This window comes from Ursus maritimus (assembly GCF_017311325.1).
Source record: "Ursus maritimus isolate PB19 chromosome X unlocalized genomic scaffold, ASM1731132v1 scaffold_X1, whole genome shotgun sequence".
NCBI classification, from domain to species: domain Eukaryota; kingdom Metazoa; phylum Chordata; class Mammalia; order Carnivora; family Ursidae; genus Ursus; species Ursus maritimus.
The window spans coordinates 104,565,815-104,580,942 of NW_024423319.1; the positions used below are offsets into that span (position 1 = coordinate 104,565,815).

At 39.4% G+C, this 15,128-nt stretch overlaps 1 protein-coding gene across 1 annotated transcript in view; it reads right to left on the minus strand.

Annotated features, from left to right (window-relative positions):
- Positions 1-15,128, minus strand: part of POLA1 (DNA polymerase alpha 1, catalytic subunit) — a 308,487-nt gene that overhangs the window by 274,625 nt on the left and 18,734 nt on the right. The window contains exons 11-16 of the mRNA XM_040633339.1: positions 10,387-10,499; positions 9,517-9,633; positions 8,239-8,313; positions 7,220-7,358; positions 6,357-6,511; positions 1,003-1,087 (exon numbers count right to left, since the gene is read on the minus strand). Coding sequence (XP_040489273.1) covers positions 1,003-1,087; positions 6,357-6,511; positions 7,220-7,358; positions 8,239-8,313; positions 9,517-9,633; positions 10,387-10,499 — 684 coding nt within the window. The remainder of the gene's footprint in view (positions 1-1,002; positions 1,088-6,356; positions 6,512-7,219; positions 7,359-8,238; positions 8,314-9,516; positions 9,634-10,386; positions 10,500-15,128) is intronic.

Below are 15,128 nucleotides of genomic sequence, written 5' to 3' on the forward strand. Positions count from 1 at the left end.
AAGTCAGAATGGAGGATGTTTAACAGTCTTGCCCAAAGGGAATCCCCCCACCAGCAAAGCCTTAACCAGTACACTATGAAGGAATGCTAACCTTCTCAAAGTTAGAAACATAAAGATGACCAAAGCTTCTCTCACTGTAAGTTCCTTGCCACTCAAAACAGATGTTCACACCGTGACATACAGAGAGCAGGTGAATAAAATACATGTTGAGATGACCTCATGACTGTTCTCTTCCACACTTAAAGAGTGAAACTTCACAATAATAATACATGATATTCCCTTCTCTGCTTGTTTCCTTGTCCCACTTTCCCAATACCCATAAAATCAGACAGGAGATGCTGCCCCATCTAACTGCTGGTTCTAGGCTGGAAAAGAGTTCAGGAAATATAACAGATCAATAGTATTATGCCCTTTTCTTGTTTACAAAAAAAAATGGTTAGTTAACTGGCCAAGGTCTCAACATGGAATAGGTCAGAATCCTCTTTGGAGACTGACTCATGGCATACAGACTTCTGTGTAACATTTTTCACCAATTGAATTTTATGCAGAGCAAACCTAAATCTAATTTGATATAGTGTAACTCCTCCTAAACAGGGAGACATTCATTTATGCCCTGGCATACTGCCTCACCACACAGAAAACTTTGGTCAGGCTTCTATGATGGGCTAAAGACATCATGAGAAGGAAACAGTGATAGCATAATTTTGACCCAGGAAAAAAAAGTAGAGTACCCCAGTAAAATAACCACTGGAACAGAAAAAAAAAGCAAACTGCCTCCCAACTTCTGCTCCTTGAACAAAATAAACCAGATGAATAGGAGCCACCAATCCAGTAAAACTCAGTGTCCATAGCTGACAAAAAATTTTTAAAAACTTATTTAACAATATGTACTAACTACTCTTGAAAACATCAAAAGAAAAAGTTACTGATCCAACAGCCAGAGAAAAAAATTAGAAAAATTATAATTAAGCCATTAGAAGACCAGCTAAAAAATATACATACCACAGAAGTGTGACTGGAAGGGAGGCTGTGGGGGCGCTTTATCTAATGCAAAGCTGTGATGGACCAAAGCTGCCACAGCAATAATCTGCAAATAAAGGAGGGAAAAGATCACTTATCAGATGCCTACTATGCATTCTGCATTCTCACCAAAACCACCAAGAATATTAAAAGAAAGACATTTTAGTCCCTATGAATATTTTAACTTTTTATTACGAAAGTATTTAAACAAACAAAAAATAGAGAAAATAGAAGGGGGAAATAGAAGTTCTGACCTGGAACTGGAACCCAGGACTCCTGACTCCCAGCCAGCGGTCTCAAAAGAAACAGGTAAGTGATGTTTAAAGACTCCATCTTTAAAAAACAAGCTATAGATATGCATGACTAATAATCTGGAGGATGCCAATCATGGACGAAGCTGGGGAAGAAGGACAGTTGGTATTCTTCATTTTCTTTTTAAAATTTGTATTTTCTGGGGCACCTTGCTGCTCAGTCAGTCGAGCATGCAAATCAAGTTCTCAGGGTTTTGAGTTGGGTGTAGAGACTACTTTAAAGAAAAAAACTGGTACTTCCCAAACTGTGTAAATGGCAAGTACTACTGTTGTGATTAGAAACAGTATAGGCATAGGAAAAACTTTGTAGAAAAAAAGCAGAAAATCAAATTACATCTATAGTAAAATCCAAGCTTTTTTTTTTTTTAAGATTTTATTTATTCATTTAAGAGAAAGACAGAGACAGAGAGAGCACGAGCAACGGGAGAGGCAGAGGGAGAAGCAGACTCCCCACCGAGCTGGGAGCCCAACGCAGGGCTTCATCCCAGGACCTAGAGATCATGACCTGAGCCAAAGGCAGATGCTTAACCATCTGAGCCACCCAGGTGCCCCTAAAATCCTAGCTTTTTAATAAAATATGCAGAGAAAGAAGACAGAAAAGAAATACACAAAAATGTTAATAGTAGTTGTCTCGGAGGGCTGAGGTTATTAGGAGACTTTTCTGTCTAAACTTTCATATGTTCATATCCAGATTTCAATACTTTATATCAACCTATTCATCTAACAGCCTCCTAAGCGGTCTCCCTATTTCTGTGCTGACACCAACAATGGCTTCCCATGGCACCGTGCTGGAGAAAGCTTGCTGCCCCTGGGGGGTTAAAAAAACCTTCTCTGTGCCTAGTTAACTCCTACTCACCCACCAGTACTCAAGGTCCAGCCCTACTTCTTCAGAGAAGACTTCTGGAGTAGATACTGTGGTGTGTCACCCAGAAGGCCTCTTCAGGACAAGGGCCCTCATTCTCCCAACTACTAAGAAAGCTGGAGGCTGACATTCACAGAGGAGTCTCTTGAGAGCTGCCTGAGGGCAGCCTACATCGACTACCTAGTGCATCAGAGGAGAGGAGGGATGGTAACTGGTAACAAAGGCCCAAACCACTTATTTGAATTCAGAGCAACTCTGAAGGGTCGTCTCTACGCCTGAGCTCCCTGGGATTGACTGAGACCTTTGCTGTAAATGCAACACAGTTTTCTCCCACTGCCAGGCCTGCTGTCTTCACTCTCCCACAGGGGCTGATCCTCAGAGCATCCCAAGAAGTTTCCCCAACCAGTGACACCTTCCTGGCCTCCCAGGCTAGGGCAGCTTCCTTTATGAGATGCTATCCAGAGCCCATGAATCCTTTGTAAGTTTTACATCTATTTCTGCTATCGGGCTAATATCTGCCTCCTCCTCTGTCTTTTGAGTCCCAAGTATTCCATCACACTAGCACATGGTTTAGAAACATTTGCTGAGTCAACAGCTTTATTAACCAAGTAATCTAAACCCTTAGGAAGCCATCTAATTTACTTAGGGCTGCAGAATGTCTCTCCTATTCATTCATCCATTCATTCATTCATTCACTCACTCAACATTTACTAAGAGAAAAAACAGCAAAATCAACTTTCATATACCAACCATCCACCTTCAATTATCAACTCATCACTATCCCTATCCACTTCCTGCCTCCACCCAGATTATTTGAAGAAAAATCCAGACCTATCATTTTACCCACAAATATTTCAGCATGTACCTGTAAAACAAGGTTTCTCAACCTCAGCACTATGGACATTTTTGACCAAATAATTCTTTGTTATGAGGGCTGTGGGAGGTTTAGCAGTATCCCCGGCTGCCAATAGCACTGCCCTCCACCCCCAAGTTGTAACAACCAAAAATGTCTCCAGACATGGCCAAATGTCCCCAAAAGGGCAAAATCTCACCCCATTAAAAATAACTACTTTAAAAGATGGTAAGTTTTTAAAATGTAACACAGTCACAGCTAATAAAATTAACAGTAATTCCTTAAAATCACTAAATATCCAGGTAGGATTCAAATTTTCATGTTTTCCCAACAATCTCAATTTTATTTACTAAGTAAGCCCATACTTTGCAATTGGTTGATATGTAAAACTATAGGCACAACCCCACCCCAGCTATAATTTCCCTGCAATTCATTTGTTGAAGAAACTGGGTCATTCATCCTATACAGTGCCCCACAGTATCGATTTTGCTGCTTGTATTCCAACAATACCATTTCACAAGTTCCTCTGTTTCTGTACTGCCAGTGAATTCACATTTAGATCTAAAGGTCTGATCAAAATCACATTCAGTTTTTTGGCAAGAATATGTTAGAGGTGCTACTGATTACTTCTACCAAACGGCACAGGCACATCATGTCTGGTTAGCTCTCTTTTAGTGCTATTAGCAACCACTGGTTGCTAGATCCACTATTTCATTAGGGATTGCAAAGTGTAATATTCAATTTTTCCTTCATCATTTCTTGGATAGAAACCTTCTATGAAGAGAAACTTCCCTTCATTGATTATTTGGTTACCTGAGGTACAATATGAGTTCAAAAAGATTACGAGAAATGCTAGATTCAATCCCTTTATTTTCAAACCAATGAGTTGGTTCCCTAGCTGCCTTCACAGATGACCAATGCAGGGTTGCTAGGGCTTACACGATCAGTGCGAACTCATGTTTGCAATCTGCTGCAGCTATCTTTATCCATACTCAAATTGTCCCATCTTTGGCCATCAGGAAACTCTTCGAGTTAACTCCTGGGCCCTTCTGACACATCTTCAGTAGATCGTACTATCGTCCTCACTTTCTAGTATAACTAGATATTTCAGGCTTATCTTGGACATTTTCTGCCCTGAATCAGCCATTTCTCCATGAAGCCCTACTTCCTTTATTGTGAAATGATACTGAAAAACATCACTCTGGGGGCTAGAGGATGGGTACTTTTTTTTTTTTTTAACTAATTAAACCTTTCCCGAGCACTTAACTGTTAACTATGGCCATCTACTAACTATTATTAAAAGATCAAGTCACATAATAAAAAGAATTCAGAGTAAAAACAACGCCAAAAGGCTGCTGTTAAAAAACATCCCCTTCAATGTCAAAAGGAGTTAGAAGAGAACAATAAAGACGCTCCCACTGACCAAAGACAGATTTAAGCATCAAAAGTAACAGTAATAATGATGGCAATGAACTGAAACATAATGAGTAAATATAAAACCTGTGAGTTCATAATATTCAATAAAAGAGGAAGCAAAATATGTCATGACAAAAATAAACAAATCACTGGTCAACCCTGCATGTAATGCAGGCCCCCAAGTTCCTACTCAGAAAATTGGCAACGAAAGAGAAAGAAGTACATATTGACCTCATGTTTCCTGTATGAACTACTGCAGCATAACCAAATAGTGCTGGTTAACAAGGAAAAGTTAATTTTATAGAAAAATTTAATGAATAAACGTTCTAATATTTAACATGTTTAACTAATAAAAATGGAAAGGATGACAGAATTAAAAAGCTGTTTTACAAGTCCTAATGAAATAACTAATTCAGGTAAAAAATAAAGAGGGGGATCATTAGACCAGAGGTTCTCAAATGGGAACAACTTTTGTCCCCACCCGAGTTGGAAATGTGTGGAGGCATTTTCGGTTGTCTCAAGTAGGGGGGAAGGGTGTTACCTGGCATCGGGCAGAGGCCAGCGTTACTGCTAAACATCCCACAATGCCCAGGGCAGCCCTCACAACAATGAATAATTCAGCTCAAAATATCAGTAGTGCCAGGGTTAAAAAACCCTCCTTTGGATGAAAACCTGAACCCACTAATCAATCATAGCCCCACCAATAGTGGTTTAACCAGACCTTATACGCCTGCTGATATATAATGTAGTATGAAATACATCATATCACCTATACAGTATACTGACCCAAAAAGTCAAAACTCAATCTAACCAATTCTTTAGTGCTAACTAGCAGGGGCTTGCACACTTGTCCTGTAAAGAGCCAGATACTAAGTATTTTAGGCTTTCAGGTGACATGGCCTCTGCCATGACTACTAACTCTACAGCAACTGCAGATAATATGCAAACAAATAGACATGATGTCTTTCAATAAAACTTACAAAAACAGATGGTAAGGGTGGTTTGCCCACAGGCCATACTGTGCCAACCAGTGACACCAGGAAGCAAACACAGAAAATGGGACATTCTATTAGACAACAAACAATGATTCTTAAATAAGTGAATGTCAATGGAAAAAGAGGGTGGGAGGGATCTGCTCCCATTTAAAAGAGACTCAAGACACATAAAAATGAAACACCATCTGTGAATCTTATATGAATCCTGATTCAAGTAAACCAACTGGTAGAAAACATTATTGAGCCAGTAATATTGTAATAACTTTATATGATGACAGATAGTTACTAGACCTATCGTGGTGATCATTTTGTAAAGCATAAGAACATCAAATCACTATGTGGTACACCGGAAACTAAGAGATGTCAAATATAATTCAATAAAAAAAGACACTTTTGGTAAACAGAGTCATGTGAATATGGACTGAGTATTTTAGATCGTATCAAGGTATCACTGGTATAGTTACTAAGTGCAATAATGGTATTCTATTACAAAGTGTGCACGTTTTGAGAAATGCATACCAAAGTATACAATGGTAAATTATACAATATCTAACCTTAGCTCAACAGGAAAAAAAGAGGGGGGGAAACAAGTGTGACGAAATCTTACTAACTACTGAATAAGAGTAAAAGGAATATGAGAGTTCACTGTATTATTCCAAGTCCACTTAAAGTTTGCCAAAATAAAAAATTCAAAAAACAAAAAATAATTTTTTTTTAAGTCTTTAAAGAAAAACTCAAACATCCAACAAATTCAATTCATTCTCGAAAATGGAGTTTGGGCGTGCATTAGTATTCTTTCTCCTCCAGAAAGAACAATTTTCCCTTGTAGAATAGTTGTACAAGTTCAAGCAAGCATTGCATCTAAAGCATAGGTACACAAATCTGCCCTATTTCTTTACCTCATTTTGATGTGTCTTTGCATTCTGCATTGTCTTCATGCTGAAAGACATGACCACGAGTGGAGGAGGACCAACATCTTTAATCACATTCACTAGGTCTGGTTTCAAGGCCATTGCCTCAACTTTACACCAACTGACTGGCTGATTCAAGAGCTCTGAAAGCGAATAGATACAACAGATCAATAGCCATTTGCTGAAAAAGGAAAACTACTATAATTAAGACATCTGTGATTAACTGAGATAGTCTTCAACCCCATATTCTAATAAGAATGTCTTATTACAACATCTAACTAAAAATAAGCCCATTTATTGGATTGTATGCAAAGCCGTGTGTGTGTGTGTGTGTGTGTGTTCATCTTCCTGGGAAAAAGGTCCGCAGCTTTCATCTGACTTTCTGAAGAATCCAGGACCCCTAAAATAGGTTTAAAAAAAAAAACACCACCTTGGAGGAATCACAAAACATTTTTAAGAGATTCATGAAGCCAAAAGAGAGTATCACAGATGCAAATACTGGAAAACATCAGGTAAGAAACCAAACGAGCACTAGCTGCCTCCGGCAGTGATGCATCCCCTCCTTCAGAGGTCAGCAGTCCACTATGTACAGCAGGTGGGTGTCATCGGCCAGAAGTATGTGCCAACAGCAGCACAAAGACCTGGGCTCAGGAAGGCCTCCCTCCCACTAAACTGCCAGGCACCGCAGCGATCAAGTGGCTCCAAACATATTCCCTATACTCACTCAAGGAACACCTTGAGGAAGACAACATAAAAAAGGAAGTAGACGCACTGAAATACAGAGACCAATTCCTTAACTTCTTAAAAACCACCTCTATCAGCAATCTAGCTTTCCAAACATGTTTCCTTACGTGGATTTTTCACTTCGAGCCAACAAGGTCCTCTGATCTTTCTGTTCATCAAGAACATTTCCAGGCTGGATGTGTTGGTCCCAAATACATGAGAAAAAGTTTCTCCTTTCAAATCTTGAGGAAGCTGTGGCATTTCAGCCTGAAAAAGGCAAAGAAGAAAAAAAAGCCCTTTTTTGTTTAAAACTATTACTTCACATTTTCCAAAGTCTGTATTTGAAATAAACAAAAGCCTCTCTACGAACCACCGGAAGAAACTCCTTTGATATATATGAAATGTAATTTGCAACAAATGAAATCCAAAACAATTCACAGTAGGACACAAAAACAATTCACAATGACAAAATAATACATCTTGATGGCATCCATTAAAGAAAAATAGGCCAAGAAGCTCCCCCAAAAGAGGATTTCTGTCCAGAGCTGTACATGCCTTACTGATAAAGAATAGCCAGATAAGTACCACTCCATGAGAAGAATAAAAGCAAGAGTGGAACTCATTTAAAAAAACTTTTCATCACCACTGTCAGAAATATTTTTTAAAAGTTTCCCTTTTCCAACATTGTGAGATCAAAACTCTATAACAAAGGTAAAAAGAGGTTAAGGCCCAGTTAATTAACATCCCACAGCAATGACCTTGCCTATCAGGGGAGCAAGAGCAGCACTACAGCGACGCTACTGATGCTCCTCTCTCACCTTTCTGCTGCTCAGAAGGGACACTTCAACAGACTAATGATATTCAACTCCATCATGTGGCATTCGTTCCACTTGACGAGCAAGCAGTTGTGCAGTTTCAACTTATTTATTTAAAGATGCATACTTGAAAGCCAAGGAAGGCAGTACAACTGGTATTCTATATATTCAAATTAATTTTATCCATTTTAATTATTCATTACTGTAAGTCCACCTCAATGAACTGTGGGCTTGAGGAGCCCTGCTGATACTCCTAATTGAAAGCCAGTTGAAATTTCAAAAATAGAGAAATGTCATTCTCAATGAAAACCCAGTAATTTTCTTTGACTTACCGAGTATCTAACTTCCAAGTACTCAGATTTTTCTGGAACATCAGGTATCTCAAAAGCATAGTTCTTTTCCACTGGCTGGGTAAGTAGATATTTAAAAATCATTAAGACAAAAACTTTTCACAAATTAAAATGACAAGCATTACATGCACAACACATGTCCCTGTATTCAACACTGAGGAGTCTAGTATCCTTATGGAACACAAAGGTAAATAAAACCAAAAGGGCACCCTTTCCCCCCCCCTTCCACTAGGACTAAAAACACTGACAAGATGCTAAAAAGACTTCTCCTGGACACTAAAGAACTTAGAAATATTTGCATGCAAGAAGGGCAATAAAAGATTAAAGATTTTTATAATGTTAATGTATTAAATCATTTGCTACTCTTTGATATTAACCAACTTCATCTTGCTAGAAGAATATTAGCATTAAAATTATAGGTCATATTTACTGAGTGCTAACTAAGTACCAAGGACTGTTCTAATCACCTAATAAGAATTCAGTGGCTTAACTCTTCCAGCAACTCTTGAAATAGGGTCCCATTTCTCAGATGAACAAATAGGCCCAGAGAACTCACTCTGCCCCAAGGTCACATACTACAAAGTCATATGGCTAGGATTTAAAACACAAGCGGTCTGGTCCCAGGACCTATGCTCTTCACCATTATACCACACTATTTCTAGAATGTGAGAGAACTGATCCATCAGCCATAATTCAAAGCTCAAATAGTTAAGATGATTAACCTTATCTTCAGCAATTCAATCTTCCCTTTGCTGCAATCACTGTTAAAAGTATGCTGAGTTACAAGCCCCTATGATGATGATGGCCAAAGGTGTCATTTATCACACTAAAATCAAGACCGATCAATATGTAACACACAAATAAAAGATTTCTGTCCTATCAGAAATAGCATCATAGTCCCCGATTTTTAAAATATAAAACCTTAACCTTCTGACCAAAACAACTTGCCAACAACTAATTAAAAACAAAATCAGAAGAGTTTCTTCTCCATTTCAGAAAAGAACACAAGATATGCTACAAGGATTGGAAACGATTGCTTTGCTTTGTTATCTTTCTATTCAAATTCAAGAAAATTATTTTCTAAGTAGTTTAAAGAGAAAGAAAATATTTTTACAAATCCTGCTAATCTTACATTGATATCTGTGAAATTTCCATTCAATGACATTTTGTACAAAGAAGATATACAAGAACTACTTTGTAAGTCAGGAAAAGAACAAACAACTAATAAACAGTGGGGAAAAATTATCACCAAATACAAACCTTGGACTTGAACTTCATGATTTTATATTTTGCTGCTATTTTTTCATCAAATTCATCATAAACATCCTTCATTGTCACTGGAGTTTCTGTTTCTTTTCCTGTATTTAGATCAATTTTCTGCTCTCCCATGGAGAGGAGAGGGGAGGCAAAAAAAAGTATCTGTACATGAAATCCTTTTAACAACGAGAAACCCAAGTCTAATTCAGTTTTCACCTTCAGCAATTTAAACATTTAAAGAACAGTCTTATAGGTAGAGGAGTTCAAAGATAGCAGCAGACCCCAAAAATGTACTAAACCCAATGCCCAAATCTTTCCAGTGGCACCATAAAAACACATCAGATAAAAAGGACCGATTCTACAAAATGGGAAAATAGAGTTGTAAATCCTCACCAAGAAGCTTCAGATTCACAGTTCAACTGAGATCTCAGGGGAGGGGCTGGGCTTGGTAGGGGAGTGTGGATGGTAAGTCCCAATTTAAAAAGGAGGAGCAAACAGAGCTGAGCTGGTTCAACGGCTGTGGAGGGACCGGTACTGCTGCCTGCACAGCAGAAGCATGACAACGGGCCAAATGCCATGTGATGTTTTAGAGCCATACACTCCCAACCCTGATTACTATGGAAATAAGGGGTGGGGAAGAAGATACTATTATATAATAAAACTCACACTTTGACACTGTAATAAGTCAAAAACCAGTTTTACTCCATTCTCTCTTTTTCCCCAAACTCTAAAGGAGCTGCTGACAACCAGTGGTTACTAGGTAGGCAGCAAGAAAGCAGCATCAAGGCTGTGGAGAAGTCATAGCTCTGTTGAAGAATAGGGTTGGTGGCAGAACAATGTACTTGGAATTAGAGGCTAATCACTAATGATTACCATTTCTCGGGGAAGGAAGTAGAGTGTTCGCTCGATGTTTTTCACCATGAGGCAACAGCTCACGTGGGTTTTGGCGGATTCGATCCAAACTTTGCCAAACAGGAATACCACACCTAAAAGAGTAAGGGAAAAACCATGAGAAAAGAAACATTTCAATTATATCCCATTAAAGGGGCAACATAAAGGCTCATTGTATGTATCCACACATTTAAGCCTTCATGATGTTTTTTTACAGTAAATTTGTAACTGCTGCCCGCTCCGCAGCCCCAGCTCGCTTACTCAGTACTTAAGCCACACAACAATATCACACTGGTAAAACCTGTAACCACTGAGATGACAGGGGACCGAATGATTCTCTAACTTGGTGTAAACATTTTCCCTAGAATTAGAGACTCACAGGTAAATGGAGACAAACCTCAGTTACTGGGGAGACATCCCAAGTCTGAGCAGACACACTTGGAGAACTACTGAGACACCCCACGTTAGTACAGAAACCCTGGGGAATTGCAGAGATCCCAGGGTCAGTGTAGCCATACCTCAGAAATTAAAGAGATACCCTAGGTCAGTGTAGGGAAAAAAACTTGCCTAGAACCAGTACTACCCAGATTAAGAGAAACAAAAAAAGCAAACTATTCTCCAACGAATCTCCCATTTAAACCTCTAACGAAGTGTGAGAATACTAAATTGCTTTTTAGCACTTGTACTTACCAATAAAAATTAACATTCATGTATAACAATAACAATGTGCGGTACACATCAATATTTTTCTATATGTAAAATTGCATTTGGGGAAAAACATAATAGATCTCAAATACCTTATTCCATATAATGATATATATCTCATAATATGGTTCAACTATTATCTTCTATTTTACCCTTTCTACCTGATAGACTACTTAACAATCTGGATAGGTAGTGCTTGTCATGTTTCTTGCTCTTCTATTTCTATGTAACAAATGTTCTAGTAACCAAATCAGCAGACATGCCCCTTTTGAAATTCCTATGTAATGTATACCACAAAGTAAAAACAAGCCTTTCTAGATAGATATCAAGTCACTGTTCCTGAAAGCTGGACATCAAGAAAGGACTCCAGAGATCTGATAGTCAACCTAAAAGATGGCCACTGTGCAAAATCCTGAGCTCTGAGCATAATTAGACAGCAGTAATCAACATAGCCACTTAACACAGCTACTTGTCTGAGACACTAAGAAAATTCTGGCACATGCAAAGGCTACTGTTCACAAGGCCAATTACTCCAGTTTCACAAGATAGCTCATCAGTGCTTCCTTTTGTCACTCGTTCTAGTAGAAATAAGACCATCTAAAAAATTTTCATTTCTGCAGATGATTAAAATTCTTAAAAGAGCTATGTAATTTTCAGCTGGGGTGGGGGGGAAGAAGGGGAGAAAAGGGAGGACTGTGGGGAACGATTAAAAAAGAAAAAAAATCACAGGAGCTCAGAAAATTAAAAGTCATCCTCACAACAGTTAGAGACGAAAAAACAAAATTCCATGCAAAGAAAAATAAAGACCCTAATATTGGATTCACAGATTCAAATAGCTCATTTTACAGTCAAACTAATACCACACTTCATGCACACATTTGACACTGTTTATGCCTCATTTGCCACAAAAAGATCATGGTAAACAAAGATTACATTCCCCCCAAAGTTACTAGCTGAAACCAGGTGCAGTCAGGATTATTCAACCTTGAAAAAGTCATAATGAAGACAGGATATCTTCCCATATGCAAAGAGTAAGATTCTTTTCATAATTATGGAGCATTCAGCAACAACTGACTTACTTAGAATCTGTAAGAAAGTGAGACACAATAACAGGGTCTTTGGGAGTACTTCGTTTTTATTAGCAGCATTGATTTCACCAAGGCTCAGTGATCATTACCTGCTATCATGATGAAACTGTTCAACCCCCTGAGATTAAAGGACTTTTTTTTCAAGCCATCCTTTTTAACCCATTGGAATCAATCACAGAGGACACAGCTTAAGAAGTGCCACAGAACAGCACAGTGGACTGAGGGTGAGGAGCCCAGAACTCTGCCACTAACGGCTGCCCACTTTATCTTTTGGAGCCTTAGCTTCCTCCTAACTAGACCAGATTGTCTGAGGCCTTCTCTAGCACTAGAAATTTCCTGTTACCATAGTATTTGGAAGATAGGGCAATAACAGACCAGTACCTTTTTCAAATGCAAAATATTTCCCAATAGTGGTTGAAAAGGCCTATCCTTGACTATGGTAGTACCAGGAATTTGGTAACAATACATACCATAAATTGGTTGCTTTCCTAATACAGCTGTGCTTCAATGCCTCAATCTTAACCTCCAACACCTATTACTACAGACGAGCACTAACCATTAGAAATTTCTGTGATGACAGAATTGTTCTGTTATCTGTGCCATCCATGGATATGGTAGCTACTAGCCACATGTGGCCATTAAAGCATTTGAAATGTGGCTACTGGCTGAGAAGCTGAATTTTAAATTTTATTTCCTTTTAACTTAAATCTAAAATTGAAGAGCTACATGTGGACATGTGTGGTACCACAGTGGACGGTGCAGCTCTAGACCTTGTCCTACAAAACGATGCTGGTTTTTGTTTTTATAAAAGTATCACTCAGGGGCACCTGGGTGGCTCAGTTGATTAAGCATCTGCCTTTGGCTCAGGTCATGATCCCAGAGTCCTGGAATCAAGCCCTGCATCTGGCTCCTTGCTCAGCGGGGAGCCTACTTCTCCCTCTGCCTCTCCCCCCACCGCTTGTGCTTCCTCTCTCTCTCTCTCTCTCTCTCTTAAATAAATAAATAAAATCTTTTAAAAAAAGACTTAAAAAAAGATTATCAAACAGTAAACAAAAGGTAGAAATAATAAACTCATTTTACACAGGAAGAAAGAAGATTGTTGTTTAAGGTTCTAACCCTTGGCAATTGACATTGGGCAATCTGATGCTTTATACATGGATTAATGGGGGATGGGGACACCATTCATCTCTATGCTACCCATTCTTCCCCTATGTAGCTATGAGGCTTTAAGAGGCAATCTCAGTAAGAGCAGTGAATGCACCTCTGGCTCTCTGAAACCTTTCACGTGCATCTACAGGACTGTCAATCGCTGTGCAGTTTATGTCAAACATTTATTAAATCCCTACAATGTGCTTGGCACTGTGCTGGAAGCTGAAAATAAAGGAGTTAATAAAATGAATATATGAATAATATAATATGAATATGAACAGGGAACTATCTCTAGAACACAAAAGTCATACACGGCAGGTATTAGAAGCCTTGCAAAGGAACTTGGACTTTGCGTTGTAGGCAGTAGCCACGGAGGAGTTTTCTTTCTTTCTTTTTTTTTTTTAACAAGCAAATTATGTGATCAGTGCTACCCTTCTGAGCAATGGCTCTGGCCACAATGTAGGGGATGACAGCTGAGACATCCCTTAGGAAGCTGGCACAATGGTTTCAGTAGGCAAGAAGGAATCAGAGGTGGAAGCTCCAAGGAGAAAGAGAAGACAGCTTGTCTACTTTAGGAGGGGAAAATTAACAAGACTTGCTGAGGAAAGTGAAGGAAAGGGGCAATCAAGGCTTGCTCCCAATTTTCTGGTTTTGATGGGAACATTAACCAAGACAGAATCAAAGCCAGCATCGAGCGAATACAGCAAAGGGATTAGCATTGGGAAGGGCACATCACACAACTCCAGCAAGCCCCACAGTGCTGTTGTGCTCCAGGGAGCCTAAAACACATGAAGCACATGTGAAAATGGTGTCCCCTTGAAGCCATACAAGGGGGAAGGCCAGGGTTTTGGCAATGGATGGGAAATACCTGCTCAGCCTCACGCAATCCCACTTACTAGTCTACCTTCCACTGGTGAGTAGCAAAGAGGTAACCAAGGAGGTGAGAGGGTCTAACCAAATTATCTTGTCACAGCTAAAGTAGATACCATTCTAAGATGGCTTATTCTTTACCTAAGAAACTAACACATGGCAGTTTGCTACTCTAATGGCTATCCAAGTGTTCCTGTGCAATTTGATATGCTGAAGTCTATTAATACTTCTGCCTCCCCTGTCTCTGCAGAGACAGTAACAACTTTCCAGTTACTCAATGTCTGATTATCTTTAAGGTAAATCTGGCCTTCAAGTCCTATGGTTAATACTTACTCTTCTTATTCATTCACTTGCTTTACTGATACTGTTTTCACCAGATGCAGCCTCCAGGCAACCACTTTGAAAAATACACAGCTGCATCAATCCTCACACCCAGACATGGGTCGTAATAAAGGCAACTCTATTTCAGGATCTGTACAGTATTTTATATTAGTCCGACATACCTTGGCATGCCCAGCCCTGTGGTGAAGAAGTGCTCAAGCAGTACAAAAAGAAACGAGAGCCTCCTGGCTTTGAGTCAGAATTCACATTTTCAGCTCATTCGGAGGAGGACCCAGGAATCATCCTTGATTCCTCCTGTCAGCCCCCACATCAACCCATCAACAGGTTCATGTCAAAATACACGTGAGATGCATTCACTTCTCTCCTTCTCCACAGCCACCACTAGGCCAAGTAACTAGCATGCCTGCCCTGGACGGACTGATCTCCAGGGCTTCCTCATTAGCCCGGTTCCCGTCTCCCCCCTCCCCTCCAAACACACTGTTCTCCACACAAACTGGAAGGTTCTTGTTAAAACTGTAAACCCAACCATATGACCACCACCCCAGCTCTACCAGCACTTAAAATTCTCCA